Below are 13156 nucleotides of genomic sequence, written 5' to 3'. Positions count from 1 at the left end.
TACCATTAAGGAAGAAGTAACCAGTTTTGATTACTTACAAAACAAAACGGAGATAAATTAACCTTGTATCTGTCCTTGAACACACACACACTCACTCATACGCTGTTTCATTCATATTTTTAAAAACATAAACAACAAATTTGAGTAACACTTTGTATTTCATCACTCATTTAAAGCTTATCTTTCAATTTAACACATTCATTATTCTTGTCCAATGAGCCGTTTATTTAACTTAGGGAAAATACCCATGTGTCCTGTTATTGGCTTCTTAGTTTTCACATACTTCTGCTCTTCAAAGCCTGCTGGTCTGGCCACAATGGGGATATACTAATAGCCATGGGACTATCACTCATTTCTCTTTTTTTCTGTCTCACATAAGTCACAGAAGTTCCTTGTAATCTGAGTAGATTTGGCCAGAAATCTGAAATCATCTTGAAAGCAAAGAAGGATCCCTCTCCCCACCACAAACCTAAGAGGCTCATGGGAATCCTTTGGCAATAAGCAGAAGTTCAGATTGGCTTTCAACATGTAAACCTGAGAGTCAGAATAGGCTGGTCTAAGTATTTACAAAAAGCAGAATTTGTGCCTTGAAAGATCCAGGCAAATATTTGTGTCCCTCAAAGAGTGTCACAGGTCTGTGGTCAGAGGTGATGGAGTTGTACACTGAGGACATAAAACCTTCATTCACGCATGTTTAAGCACTGGCAGGGAATTAGCTTTGGAAGGATGCTCTGTAAGGTCGGAGATTTGCTTCCCTGGTTTGCTCTAGAAGAGGAGTTTGCTGATGAGAAAAACAAGCAGGATGTGGAGGGCACCCGCAAGGGGGCTGCCGAGAGCATTGACAGCCAGGCTTGTGGCTGTGGTCTTGGCTGTGGTCATGGCTGTGGTCTTGGCTGTGGTGTTGGCTGTGGTCATGGCTGTGGTGTTGGCTGTGGTCATGGCTGTGGTGTTGGCTGTGGTCATGGCTGGGGTCTTGGCTGTCATCATGGTTGTGGTTTGGTTCAAGGGTACAGGTGTTCCTGAGGGAGAAACTAAAATCAAAGAAGCAATGTTATTAGACCTTTGTTGGGAGGTGGGTAGGCACTAGGAAAAGGCTGGCAAGATGGCTTAGCTGGTAAAGGCACTTGTCATGAGTTCAATTCCATGTAAAGGTGGAAGAAGAGAACTGATCTTAAATTGTTATCCTCTGACCCCCACACACAAGCTGCATGTGTACACACACAATAATAATACATGTTCTTTTTTTCTAGACAGTAAAGCCAGAGATCATGAGCAAAAGCCAATCAATATTCCTCCAGTATCATGTTGGGAAGGGAGCCGTAGGCAGCTAGAAGGTTCAGACTTTGAAATAACAAAAATAACTAAGCTTTGATCCTTAAGGTCTGCATGGCCTTTTATCCTTCATTTTATTTTGCTTATTTACTTTTTAAATGCGCATAATTGTTTTGTCTGCGTATATGTATATGTATCACATGTGTGCAGTGCTCTTAAGGCTAGAAAGTGTCAGATTTCTTGGGACTTGAGTCACAGGTAGTTGTGAGGGCCTTGTGGGTTCTGGGAATTGAGCCTGGGTCTTCTGGGAGAGCATTCAGTGCTTTTAACTGCTGAGCTGAGCCATCTTTCCAGCACCCACATAGTCTGCTGAGATGAGAAAACCCACAGAATTTATAAAACATGAATTTGTCATTGGTTAGGTAGTGTGCCCTCAAATATCTTTATACTCTTAACTCTAGTGCAAACATGACCCAATGTAGTACAATTTATGATTTTCTTACTAATTCCAAGGTCTTGTGAGAACTCAGTGTCATGTAGAACCAAGAACAGTGACCTTTGCCTTAACATTGGTGGGAGATACCCTATCTAGATAGGTATATAGAGATACCCTATCTAAATCCTTAACTGTTTCTCAGGCTTGCACAGGGCATTTTTGCTTGTAGGTATTGGCCAGACACTGGTTCTCAGTCATTATCTATTAGAGAAGCAAAGAGAGCCAGGCCTTCACTCCTAGGGACTTATCTGATACCAGGAAACCTGGAGCTTGGAACTCAGACACTTCAAGGGTATCTTACCCGTAGCTGGGAGTGGGGTCTATAACTCCAGCACTGGGTAGAAGGGCACTTTCAGGGGAGGGCAGAGACAGGAGAATTGTTGGGGTTTGTTGGGCAACAGCATAACTGAAAATGGGAAGCGTAGGTTCAGTGAGAGCTCCTTTCTTTGGTCATAAGAAAGACAGCTATAGAGGAAGGTATAGGATGTTTTCCTTTGTCTTCTCCATGTGTATATACCTGCATGCATATGTATACAGGCATGCTTCTGCACACTCATACACACACACTCTCTATCTCTCTCTCTCTCTCTCACACACACACACATACACACACACACACACACACACACACACACACACACACACACACACACTTTTTTCCTCTTTAAAATTTGGCAACAAGAGAAGAAGGAAAATGTCCCAGGGCCAGGCATCCTTCCACCTACTTGGGGGATGTCCTTCTGCTCTAAGACAGTCTTTCTTTCTAGATTTTCTCCAGGACAACTGTTTCTCTGGCAGTCCATGCAGCCAGAGAGTAGAGCACAGCCACATTCTTCCCCTTTGCTTTCATTCTTTTGTTTGGTTTAAGACAAGAGTCTTATCCTGTATATCCCAAGTTGGCCTTGAAATTGTGACCCTCAGGCCTTAGCCTCCTTAGTTCCTAACTGCTGGGAACACAGGTACACACTATCACTCTGGGCCTTTCCTCTGATTTTAAACTATATTTTGTTAGAATAGAGCTAAAAAGTCCTGATTAGAAATAAACATTTCTTGCTCTATTAGCATTTCTGCAAGTGTTTTTCTCAAAAATGTCCTTGAGGGATAAAATAACCCCACAGAAGGAAAACCACAAGGAAACAGTTGAGACTGTCATATAGTAGTTTGATTAGGCATAAGCATGTTAAAACTTGTTGTTGGAAAACATTATTCCATTGGTACATCTTATTGTAGATGACTTACAAGAGTATCAGCAACATGCTGCCTGTCTTTCTATGCTCTCAGACTCATGAGGAAGGCCTGTTATTTGGTCATTGAGAAAGACTAATGGCTCTCTCTCTCTCTCTCTCTCTCTCTCTCTCTCTCTCACACACACACACACACACACACACACACACACACACCCCATGCTAGAAATTTGAATCCAAGGCCTCACGCATGCTCTTGGCTGGATCTTACATTAAAAAACTGCATTAAAATGATCTCTTTTGTTTCAACGAACATGTAAGAAAAGTAGAAAGACGTGTAAGATGCGGACTTGGAGTCCTCACTCTGCTCCAGATATTCTCTGTGTCCTTTCTGAAGCTCAGTTTGGAATGCTTTGCCTTCTTACAGGGAAATAAGAGAAAGGGGACTAGAAAGGGTGGATAAGGAGCTGGGGGAAGTGTGAGCCTAGGGTCTGCACCCCAGAAAGCTGATGGAAATGACTGTGGTGATGAGAGTGGCTGAAGCTGTTAGGAACCTGTGAAAGAGCTGTGGCGATGGCTTAGCCAGTAAAGTTCTTTTGCTCAGTTGTGAGGACCTGAGTTTGATCTCCCCAAACCCCATAATTCCAAGTGTGGTGGCATATATTTGTAATCACAGCAACACACACACACACACACACACACACACACACACACACACGGAATAGGAAGAAAACTCATGAAAGGGTCGGGATGCAGGTAAGGGATCATGTACTTTCTTAGTTTGTGCCAAGATACTAAGGTCAATCTACCTTTTGCAAAAGAAAAAAAACAAAAACAAGCTAACAAGAACTTATGACATTATTGGCATTTTTGTGATACCAATTCTTTTTGTGTAACTAGTGCCCTCCATTTCCCGAGCTGCAAAATTCCCTTGAAAACTTGTTGGTTAAAGTTGATCATATAGAAAACCTTGTGTGAGTGGGGTTTCAGGTTCTGAATGGAAACTGAGAGTAATGTTGTTTTTCATATTGATGCCTATCTAGTCCTGAACAGAAACATTCCCCTTTGAAGTAGGGGTTTGGAGCCACAGGGGACCATGGGCATTTCTGAAAAGTTGCACAAATCTTGGAGAGGGCTTTTGTTTCTACATGGCATAAAAGAAGAGATTGGGAAAAATCTCACCCTAGGTTCTAGGATGGTAGGGAACTTGGTTGATATCTAGGTAAAATAATTTTCTAGACTGCTTGAGTTTACTGGCAAATACACCAAGAGTTTGTAACAGAACTTACCTCTTAGCTCTTCCAGGTTTATAGATGTCATTACAGCTGTTCCATTGCCGATAGCTATGAAGACACTGCAGGGCAAATCAGTGACAGAAATGGTGAGCGTTATCTGTGGAATGCACAAGCTATGTCTTAGCCTTTTGGGACCACCCCTTCCCATTAATCCTTTTGCACTTACATTTTATGTGGCACAATAAGCTGATCACTAAATATTGACCTAGTTCATATTGGCTTGACTAATTCCTCTGGGGTTCTTAACTCCAAACAACTCTCTCATCTCCTGTTCCCACTAGCTTCGTCACTAGGAACTCCCCACAGGCTGCTATACATCTTTGTCCCTTGTTCAAGAGAGTCTCTTTGTCTGTAATAACTTCCCTGGTAATATCTGTCCAGAAACTCAATGATATCCTTCAGGTCCAGTCTCCCTATGGCTAACCTTGACATATCTTCCACCTTTTGATACACTGAATTGCTATTGGCTTCTCCACCCACAGAGGGCTGGCTTCTGGAGGGCAGGCTCTGTTTTGATGTAATGCCTGACATACTGTAGGTATTTAATGTTCATGAAATGATCCACAGATCTGTTGTCATTAACTCAGCGAGTCAATTATAACATTACCCCTCCTCTATGCATCCAGCAAGTCACTCATGAAAGGACACAGTCTGTATGCCAGTCACTGTGCTTGGTGTGAGCAGACAGCAGTCGACCCAACAGTCATGGCATTTATAGTGTCTTCAGAGACAGATTTCAGTGACTATCCAGGTAATTAGTTAAGGAGTCAGTTGCGGTTGTGATGAACTAGAGGAAGGCTGGAGAGTGTGTAGCAGAGCTCTTTCTGAATCTACATGTTTGGAGAAAGCAGAGCATGTACTTACATGTGTATGGGTCCTGTTTCCCAAATTCACTGTAAATCCTACAGGCCAAGACCTCTGACATCCCTTTTGTACCCTACTCAGCACAGTGGTGTTCCTTGTGTCTCCCTCCCCTTGAGTCAGTCTTGCTGATCAAGGCCATGAATGTGTACATTATGAACAAGCAGAGAGACTAGTGTATCATAGTAAACGGGCAAGTGAAGATGGAGATGCACTGTCGGTGGGATTGTGTTGTTTCTCCTGCAGATGCTGTTGCTGTGTCACTGCAGACTGTACCTGCTGGTGCATCCAGTATAGTCAATATCCTTAGTCTAAGTAGAACTAGCTGGCTTCTAAGCAACTGTTGCCATGGTAGGATTGGTAGTAGTAGTTCCCTTTGGATTCTGCATGGTTCCTCCTCTAAAGCCAATGAAGCCTGGCTAGGTCCAGAGTGTGGCAAGAGAGGGAAGGATGACTTGACAGCATCACCAGCTTCCACAAAGACCAGAATGCTACAGTGGACATGTTATGTCTGGGTTATCCTTTCAGGAGCATTAAGTTCTTCACTTGGTTTCTAAAGTTAGTGTAGTATCAGGCCCTCAGAGTGAGAGGCATCTGTTGTGGAAGAATAATGCCAGCCTTTAGGTGGTCTCTTCTCAGAACCTCAGGGTATCCATTTATTACTGCAGAAGCAAACTACTGTGTTTACTCATCGCCAACTTTCTCTTAGCTACTCCTTTCTAAAATGAGTGTATGTTTTACAGATGATTCTCCACTAGATTTGCATATGTGTGTGTGTGTATGTGTGTGTGTGTGTATGTGTGTAAGTAGGAGGGGACTATTGACAAGAAGGAAGGTAACTGGAGGAAAGGGGAAAGAAGAGGAGGTAATGGGGTGTATAGGAGCAAAATATCATAAGAAAATCTATTATTTTGTATGCCAGTTGGAATATGGAGAACTTGGAAGAGTACCCCAGCCTTCTTGATTATGTGAGCACTGTGTACTGAGGTGTGTGTGTGTGTGTGTGTGTGTGTGCATGAAAAGCACAACAAAGGGAGGTGAGGTAGATAAGAGACGCCACTGCTGGATTCTCCACTCACACCCACAGTCTAGTTTTAGACCTAGGTTAATGTGAAGCTGTATAAACCTCGTATAAAAATTCAAACGCCCAAAGTGAAATATAATCAGTCCTTACTACAGGTTGACTTTAGTTATATCCTCAGAATCAGTAACTGTCATCGTTGCCTGGAAGTCAGAGCTGTCTGAGGGTGTCACATGATATAGGACACTGCTGTCGTTGCATTCCTGAGTTGCTCCAACCCAGGAACCCACGGACTTGTTGTTCTGGTTCATTGTTTTCAGAATCACAACACTGACGGAACTGTTCACAGGAATCCGCACTAGGAGGAAAGGACCAGGAAGCAGTCAGTGTGAGTCAAGCAGAACCAAAGAGAAGTGTGAGCAGAGGAAGCTACAGAGTGTGGGCAGCTTGGTCCTGTTGCTGTAAAAGAGACTCAAGATGACCTAGAAGAGAGTACAAAGACACCAACTGGGAATACGGTGTGCCACACACTTGTAGTTCCAGCACTTGGGTGGTAGGGATGGAGGGTCATGAGGTCAGTCTCCTCTTCAGCTACAAAGAAGTTCAAAGCCAGCCTGGGTGAGCTTCAGATTATTTTAATAGTCTTCTTCATGCTTGTATTTTATTTTCCAAATAGTCTACAGTGAAAAGCCATTAAGAGTCCTGGTTCTGAAGAGTCTGGCCCTGGTTCTTGTACATGCTGCTAGGGGGCAGATCCTAAGAGCACATAGCTTAACCTCTCCTCAAAGATATGTACCCCTGAAAAAGTTAGGAGGTCTCCTAGGAAGTGCTTCATGGATGCAGAGAGTATAGTTGCTAAGTAAAAGCAAAGCCTTGCTCCTGACCCCAGAATGGCTGCTCTCTTGGTCTCTGTGGTTGAAGGTAGGGAGGGGGTAGAACAGTGGTTGAGGTAGGTATGAGACACAGAGTTCTGAGCCACAGAGTCCTAATCCAAGGACCAATCAAATAACCCCTTAGGGGTGTTCTCTACTCAGCTGGGGTCTGTGACCCAGCCTGTCTGCACTTACAGGGGAGCTTGTAGACCTTTGTTAATTTCAACATGAGGATATTTCATTTTCTCTGGTTTCCCCTCAGAAGAGCCTGTATGAGTAAATGCTTCAAAACTTAGGGGGACCTCGGTCATCTGAAACTCCTTCACAAAGCAAAGCAAGGGCTCAGGTAGCATAAGTCAGGAAGTCATGGATCTTCATCCTGGGTCTAGTACTCAGGAGCAAGTAAGTGTCCCCTGGGCCTTGGTTTCGTCTTGCTCAGAGGTCACTGTGAACAGTATTTGTTTTTTTGAAACAGGATATCACCTGGACTCAGGTGTAGCTGAGGATGACCTTGAACTCCTGATTCTCCTGTTTCTATGTCTTATGTACAGGTATTACAGGTGTGTGCTGCCATGCCTAATTTATGAGATACCAGAAAGAAGTTGGTATGTGCTGTACTGAATAATTATTTCCCTAGCCTCTATACTTTTTTTTTTTTTTTTTTTGGTAAATTCCCACTTTGTTGCTCTGGGTCTGGAGAATAATGACATTATCCTTCATTGTCTGGGATGATGCTACCTGTCAGTAAAGGCTCTTGACTGGATTGAAGAAAAGATGCTAACATGTGGTTCATGTTAGACAAACTGTGAATGCTATTACTAATTATATTTCAGTGCTTTATATTTCATTGGCCTAATTGCTTACCAAGATCAGCTGACTCAAATCCCATAAGCCCTGACTCACTCACTCAGAGAGGCGCTGACTTTTGTCCTACATTTTTGCATCATGGTGGGGTAGGTGATACACAACAGTGTCATTGTCATTTAGATAAACAGTCATCCATCCTCTTAGCTCTCCAAGGATGTTTTCTTGACTGTTCCTTTTTCTGCCTTTTCCCTTTCACTGTGGGCTTAAGCCTTCCTTTCTTTCTTCCTAAGCACGTGCATTCTCTGGAGTTGTGACCTCAGTGTGTCCCTCAGCAGTGACCAGACCAGACTTCCTCACATAACCTGTCCAGTGGGGAGTGTGGCATCCTATCCAGAGAATCTAAACATTTCTGATTTCACATTTCTGCCCCTTCCTGTCAGTGGCATTATTGAGGACCCCAAGAGCCTAGCCTCCCTCTCCTGTCAACATTCCACTCTAGGGATGGTGGCAGCTGGTTCCCCCTCCCCCTCCCCCAGCTGCTCTGTGAATGCACCTGGCTCCTGTCTGACCCACACCTGGGCCTGGGGTTTGTTCGTGTCTGGATGCTTGTCTGGAGCCTTCCCCGTTTTTGTTATCATTCACCCTGTCCCCACTTAGGCACCCAGATCTTGCTCACATTCCCCCTCGGGCCTACCTTAGCCCCTTTTACCCTCATACCTGAGGGTTTTTATTTATTTTAAATTACATTCTATGGTTTCATTGGTGTCAGTATCTGGGCAATCAAACTACTTTTGACTGACCCCTGCAGCAGGCAGGAGTGGGTGTAAACTTGGTGGTAGAGGGCTTGTCTAGCATGTTTGAGGTCTTGGATTCTGTCTCTAGCTCGTTAAAAAAAAATTCTTTATTCAATGGAGGACAATGTCCTTAAAGCTGGAAAGTTCAGGAAGTAACTTTTTGCCTGTAGAAGTGAACAATAAGGCAAAGGCTGGCCTAGTCTAGTCCTAATGTAAATATTACAGGCTTCTTCCCTGAACAGGTCCAGGGAAGGTGCTGTGAGGGTGTTGACTACACTGAAGCTGTCTCTAGGGGTCTGCCAAGTCATTTACACATGGCTCGCCAAAGCTGACACAATGACAAAGTGGAAATAAATTTCAAGTCAACACACTAGAAGGCGGCTGAGCTGGTGTTTATTCGGGGTCTCAGAAGGTCTGAGTCCCTGCCATGGCACCCTACAATGGCATTGGTAAATGGTTCTTGTAACTGTAGGTGTGGAATTCGGCCTCTCCAAAGACAGAGGATTTCTGACCCTCAATTTAAAGTATGAGTCAGAGTTACCGCAGAGCTCGCACACATTCTGGTTTGAAATGGAATCTGATGGAGAGCAAAGCAGGTCTAGGCACTCAAGGAAGTGGTTCTTTTCCCTTTCCCTGAGGCTACAGGAACTGCTGTGTTTGCCCTACCCCCTTCTCCCATTGTCTTGTGGTTCCCCCCACCTCGCCCAGCCTCCCTCTGCTCTGGAAGGCTCCCAGTCTTCATCTTATCTTCCCTCAATGGACTTCTTGTTCTCCCTTCAACAGCAGACCTACCTGTCTCCTGATGTACCTGCCACTTTACATCAGAGGCCTGTTGAGGTAGTGAATTCACACACACACACACACACACACACACACACACACACACACACACACACCCAGTATTCATCTTCCCTGTTCTCAACACATACACATATCCTGAGAGAACCCACGCTATAGTAATAATAAAAAAATTAAAATGAACATTAAAAAAAATAGGTAAAGCTAGGTAGAAACCATTTCCTTTGACTAATAGGTTTGACTAATTAGAATGCTTATTCTTTAACTTGTAGGTTTGTTCAATTCCAAAAGGGATTATGAAATACTTCCCAGATATCTCTAAGAACAACATTAAATTAAGATTGAATAGCCAAGGATCGGGGAGCTTCTGTCACTTGTGGGAGTGAGTCCCCAGCAAGTCATTTATCATCTCTGCACTCTGCCTCCTCACTATAAGGTGGGCTACCGATGTTTTCTTCTAGCTCACATGGTCTTTCCCATGCACTAAATGCAGACCATCCTTGCTGGTGTCCTTCAGGGTGCAGCCATTTTGTCAAGACCACAATGAAATCCCTCAAAATAATACAATGTCCCTTTAATGCAGCCATATGTTTACCCAGGTGTGAACTGGCTGGGGCTCAGTTAATCTGCGCACGCACAGGGCTTTATACCACCCGCGATTCAGTTATGGGCAGGAAACTGTAGAAATAGTCCTTCCAGTGCACTCTCACGTCTCAGTCAGCCCTAGCCCTCCTTGTTTCCCATGCTGTTCGCATACACATGAGGGCAGGATGTAGGGGTATGTTCTGAGAACAAAGGACAGCAGAGTGAATGGCTTTGACTCACCTGTGTAGGTTATGTTTCCACCAGAGCCCTCAACTGTAACGTTGACTCCCAAGTTGTCCGTGGTGGAGATTGTATCAAAGACCATGCAGGGGTCGTTATAACTTGCAGACAAGGCAGGAGAAAAGCACAGAGCCAGGCACAGGAACAGCCCCAGCTGTGGCAGCAAGGAACGGAGCACAGCCATGGTCCTGGTTGGCTTGGTGGCTGGGCCTGGGAGTAGTAAAACACAGCAGGAGTGCTGACTTTCTGGTTTATATGCTGTGGGGCCGGAGCTTCTGGGTGAGGTCATGTATGCAAATCTCCCCCCTCCCTCCTGAAATTACTGCCTTCTGGAATTTGGCCCAAGACATCACCAGGAATGAATCACCAGCCTCCACTTTTGTGTCAGCAGCAACCTTGACCAATTCCAGTTTTGCTCAAGAAGAGGACTAGACACACTCTTGTGCATGCCCCTCATCTCAGCACCTGGCAGCTGAAGCAGTAGAGAAGTGGTAAGCTTTGAAGTGGAAGCCACAGTTGAGTAATTACCACCTAGCAGGTCTGTTTGGAAGCTCTGCCTTTCTCTGCAGAAACTCAGGCATTGGTACCCTTTTTATCTCAGGACACTGCATAGCCTTTCCTGATGCTCCTCCAATTTCCAGTTCATCTCATGACTAGCCTAGCGCTGGAAAGACAGACTAGATATTTGCTTACTTTTTTCTAATTACATTTGTTGCTTTTGTGTTAGGGTAGGGGAGGTAGGAGGATGCACAGGCCATAGCGTGTATGTGGAGGTCAGAGAACACTTTTGAGGAGTCATTTCTTGCCTTCCATTACATGGGTTATTAAGATTGAACTCAGGTTTGGTAGCAGAAGCCTTTAGCCTTTAATGAATACTTGGCTTGCCTTGAGTTCTTGGTGTATGAAGATGATCTTGAATTTCTTCAAAAATATCTTTATTTTATTGACTTAATTCTTGAGGCAGGGTCTCACTGTGTAGCCTCGGCTGGCCTGGAACTTGCAGCATAGATCAGGCTGGCCTCTGATTCTTAAAGAACTGCCTGCCTCTGCATCCTAAATGCTGGGACCAAAAGTTCTATATGGCCACACCCAAGATTTGTTTTATTTTTAATAACATGTTTGTGTGAGTGCCTGTGGGTCTACGCATGTGAGTGCAGTTGCTCTGGGAGGCCAGAAGTCTCAGATCTCCTGGAAGTGGAGTGATAACATGAGTTCTAGGTGTGGACTTCCCTTCCACTGTAAGAGCAGTATGAGCTCTTAACCACCAAGTCATTACTGCAACCCAGGGCCTTGAACTTCTGTTCCTCATGCTTCAGCATTCCAGGTGTTGGGATTGTGGGGTGCACAATCACATCCAGTTTATATAGGTACAAGGGATTAAATCCAGAGCTTCTTGCAGGATAGCAGGTGCCACTCTACCAACCCAGGCACATCCCCTGTACTTTTATTTATTTGTTTAGAAAGAAACAGATTAGACCCATGTTGTTCCCGAAACTTCCCTCCACAGTGCCAAAGCAGAGGAAAATGATTTGTACAAGTTGGGAAATTTTTTTTCATAGCCCCAGCCCCCTAAATTTTTGTTATTTATTTACTGAAAGAAATGAGGGAGAAGTAGGTTACTTTGTGAGTAGAAAGGAAATAAAAATACTATTGAACCAAGGTAGGAGTTTAAGTTTTTTAGTTAGTTAATTAATTTGTATATGTACCATCTCCCCAGTGTGTGTAGGTCCAGGCCGGGGGTGGGGGGGTGTCTGTGGGATCTATTCTTTCCTTCCACCAAGTGGGTTCTGGGGCTGGAGTAAGCCTATCAAACTTGGTGGCCATCACCCTTTACCTGCTGAAGCATCTAATAGGACCTGAATCACAATAATAGTTTTAAGTGTTTCTTCTAGAGAAACTCAGGGACTTGGGGCGAGGACCTCCAAAACTTGTTCAACATCAACAGTGACAATATTGACAATAATGGTAAAATTTTGCTTTTTATGAACCTCTAAAAATTAACCAAAAGTTTTCCAATAATCCAGAAACATATATTTAAAGAAAAAGAGTAGCTGAATGTCACTGAAAACAGTGATTGCTGGTGGCCACAGAAGTTCACAGTTTTGCTATAATTGTGGAAGACCAGAAAACTAATAGCTGATGGAAGGAGCCAGCATGGGATTGGGGTCTTCCAAAATAGTGGAATCTCTGGTATGATTATTATCTGTGTGACTTCTCTGCAATCTGCATGTAAAATTGCATTCTTAGAACTTACAGTTATTTTGACTGGATTCAGAACTTTCTCTATGGACAGCTTTATTAATAGAGTGTTGGTCAGATAGTCGGGAATTTTTTAAGCATTGTCTTGAGGCAGTGATTCCATTTGGCATCAAGAGAAAATAAAACCATAAAAAGATATTCACAGAGAGTTTTGAATGTTCCAACAAATTCTTGGGAATCTAAGCTATTTGGGCGTGGTTCTGCATGTGACTAGGAAAGGACCAGGAAACCCCTCTCACCTTTGACATGTGCTGAGACTCTCACAAACAGGAAGAGTTGCCTAAGGTTAGAGTCATAAAACTGCCCAGCTGGCCACAGAAGCCATGCCCCAAATGCGGAAGGAGGCAGGGCACTCAGCCAAGCCTGGAGCCGTTCTTGGTTAAAATACTGAAGGGAGTTTCTGTCTGCTCATGAGTCCGCCAGTAGGTTAACTAACTGGAGACTAGGGGTCATGCATGCTAAGGAATCCAGACTGTACAGATCAATTCAAGAAACTCAAGAACCAATAACAACAAAAGCAGCAACAGACAACAGCTACAGGGAGGAGGAGGGAATCTAACCAGAGTTGCCACATCTTAGTTTTTGAATGTTCAGTCTTCAACAAAGAGTTACAAGATGGGGGCAGGGAGTGTAGCTCACTGATAGAACGCAAATCTAATATACATGAGACCT

The 13156-nt window shown here is 43.9% G+C and overlaps 1 protein-coding gene across 1 annotated transcript; it reads right to left on the bottom strand.

Moving 5' to 3' along the window:
* Window positions 1-139: 139 nt before the first annotated feature.
* Plet1 (placenta expressed transcript 1) lies at window positions 140-10457 on the bottom strand. The gene is made up of 4 exons (XM_051197417.1): window positions 10226-10457; window positions 6283-6487; window positions 4242-4306; window positions 140-941 (listed from the first exon to the last, which is right to left on the bottom strand). The coding sequence occupies exons 1-4, from the start codon at window positions 10407-10409 to the stop codon at window positions 766-768; spliced, it is 630 nt and encodes a 209-aa protein (XP_051053374.1). The 5' UTR covers window positions 10410-10457; the 3' UTR covers window positions 140-765.
* Between the last annotated feature and the right edge of the window lie 2699 nt (window positions 10458-13156).

This window comes from Phodopus roborovskii, unplaced genomic scaffold (assembly GCF_943737965.1).
Source record: "Phodopus roborovskii unplaced genomic scaffold, PHOROB, whole genome shotgun sequence".
Lineage (NCBI taxonomy): Eukaryota > Metazoa > Chordata > Mammalia > Rodentia > Cricetidae > Phodopus > Phodopus roborovskii.
The sequence above is the reverse complement of the archived record's forward strand: the minus strand, read 5'-3'. Positions and strand labels throughout refer to the sequence as shown.

Excerpts from the sequence above, each read along its gene's own strand:
- Plet1 (XM_051197417.1), bottom strand. The coding sequence starts at position 10,409 with ATGGCTGTGCTCCGTTCCTTGCTGCCACAGCTGGGGCTGTTCCTGTGC. Across the intron at positions 4,307-6,282 it reads ATAACTAAAGTCAACCTGTA|TGTCTTCATAGCTATCGGCA; the intron begins GTAAGGACTGAT and ends TTTGCCCTGCAG. Across the intron at positions 942-4,241 it reads AAACCTGGAAGAGCTAAGAG|CCATGACCACAGCCAACACC; the intron begins GTAAGTTCTGTT and ends CCAACACCACAG.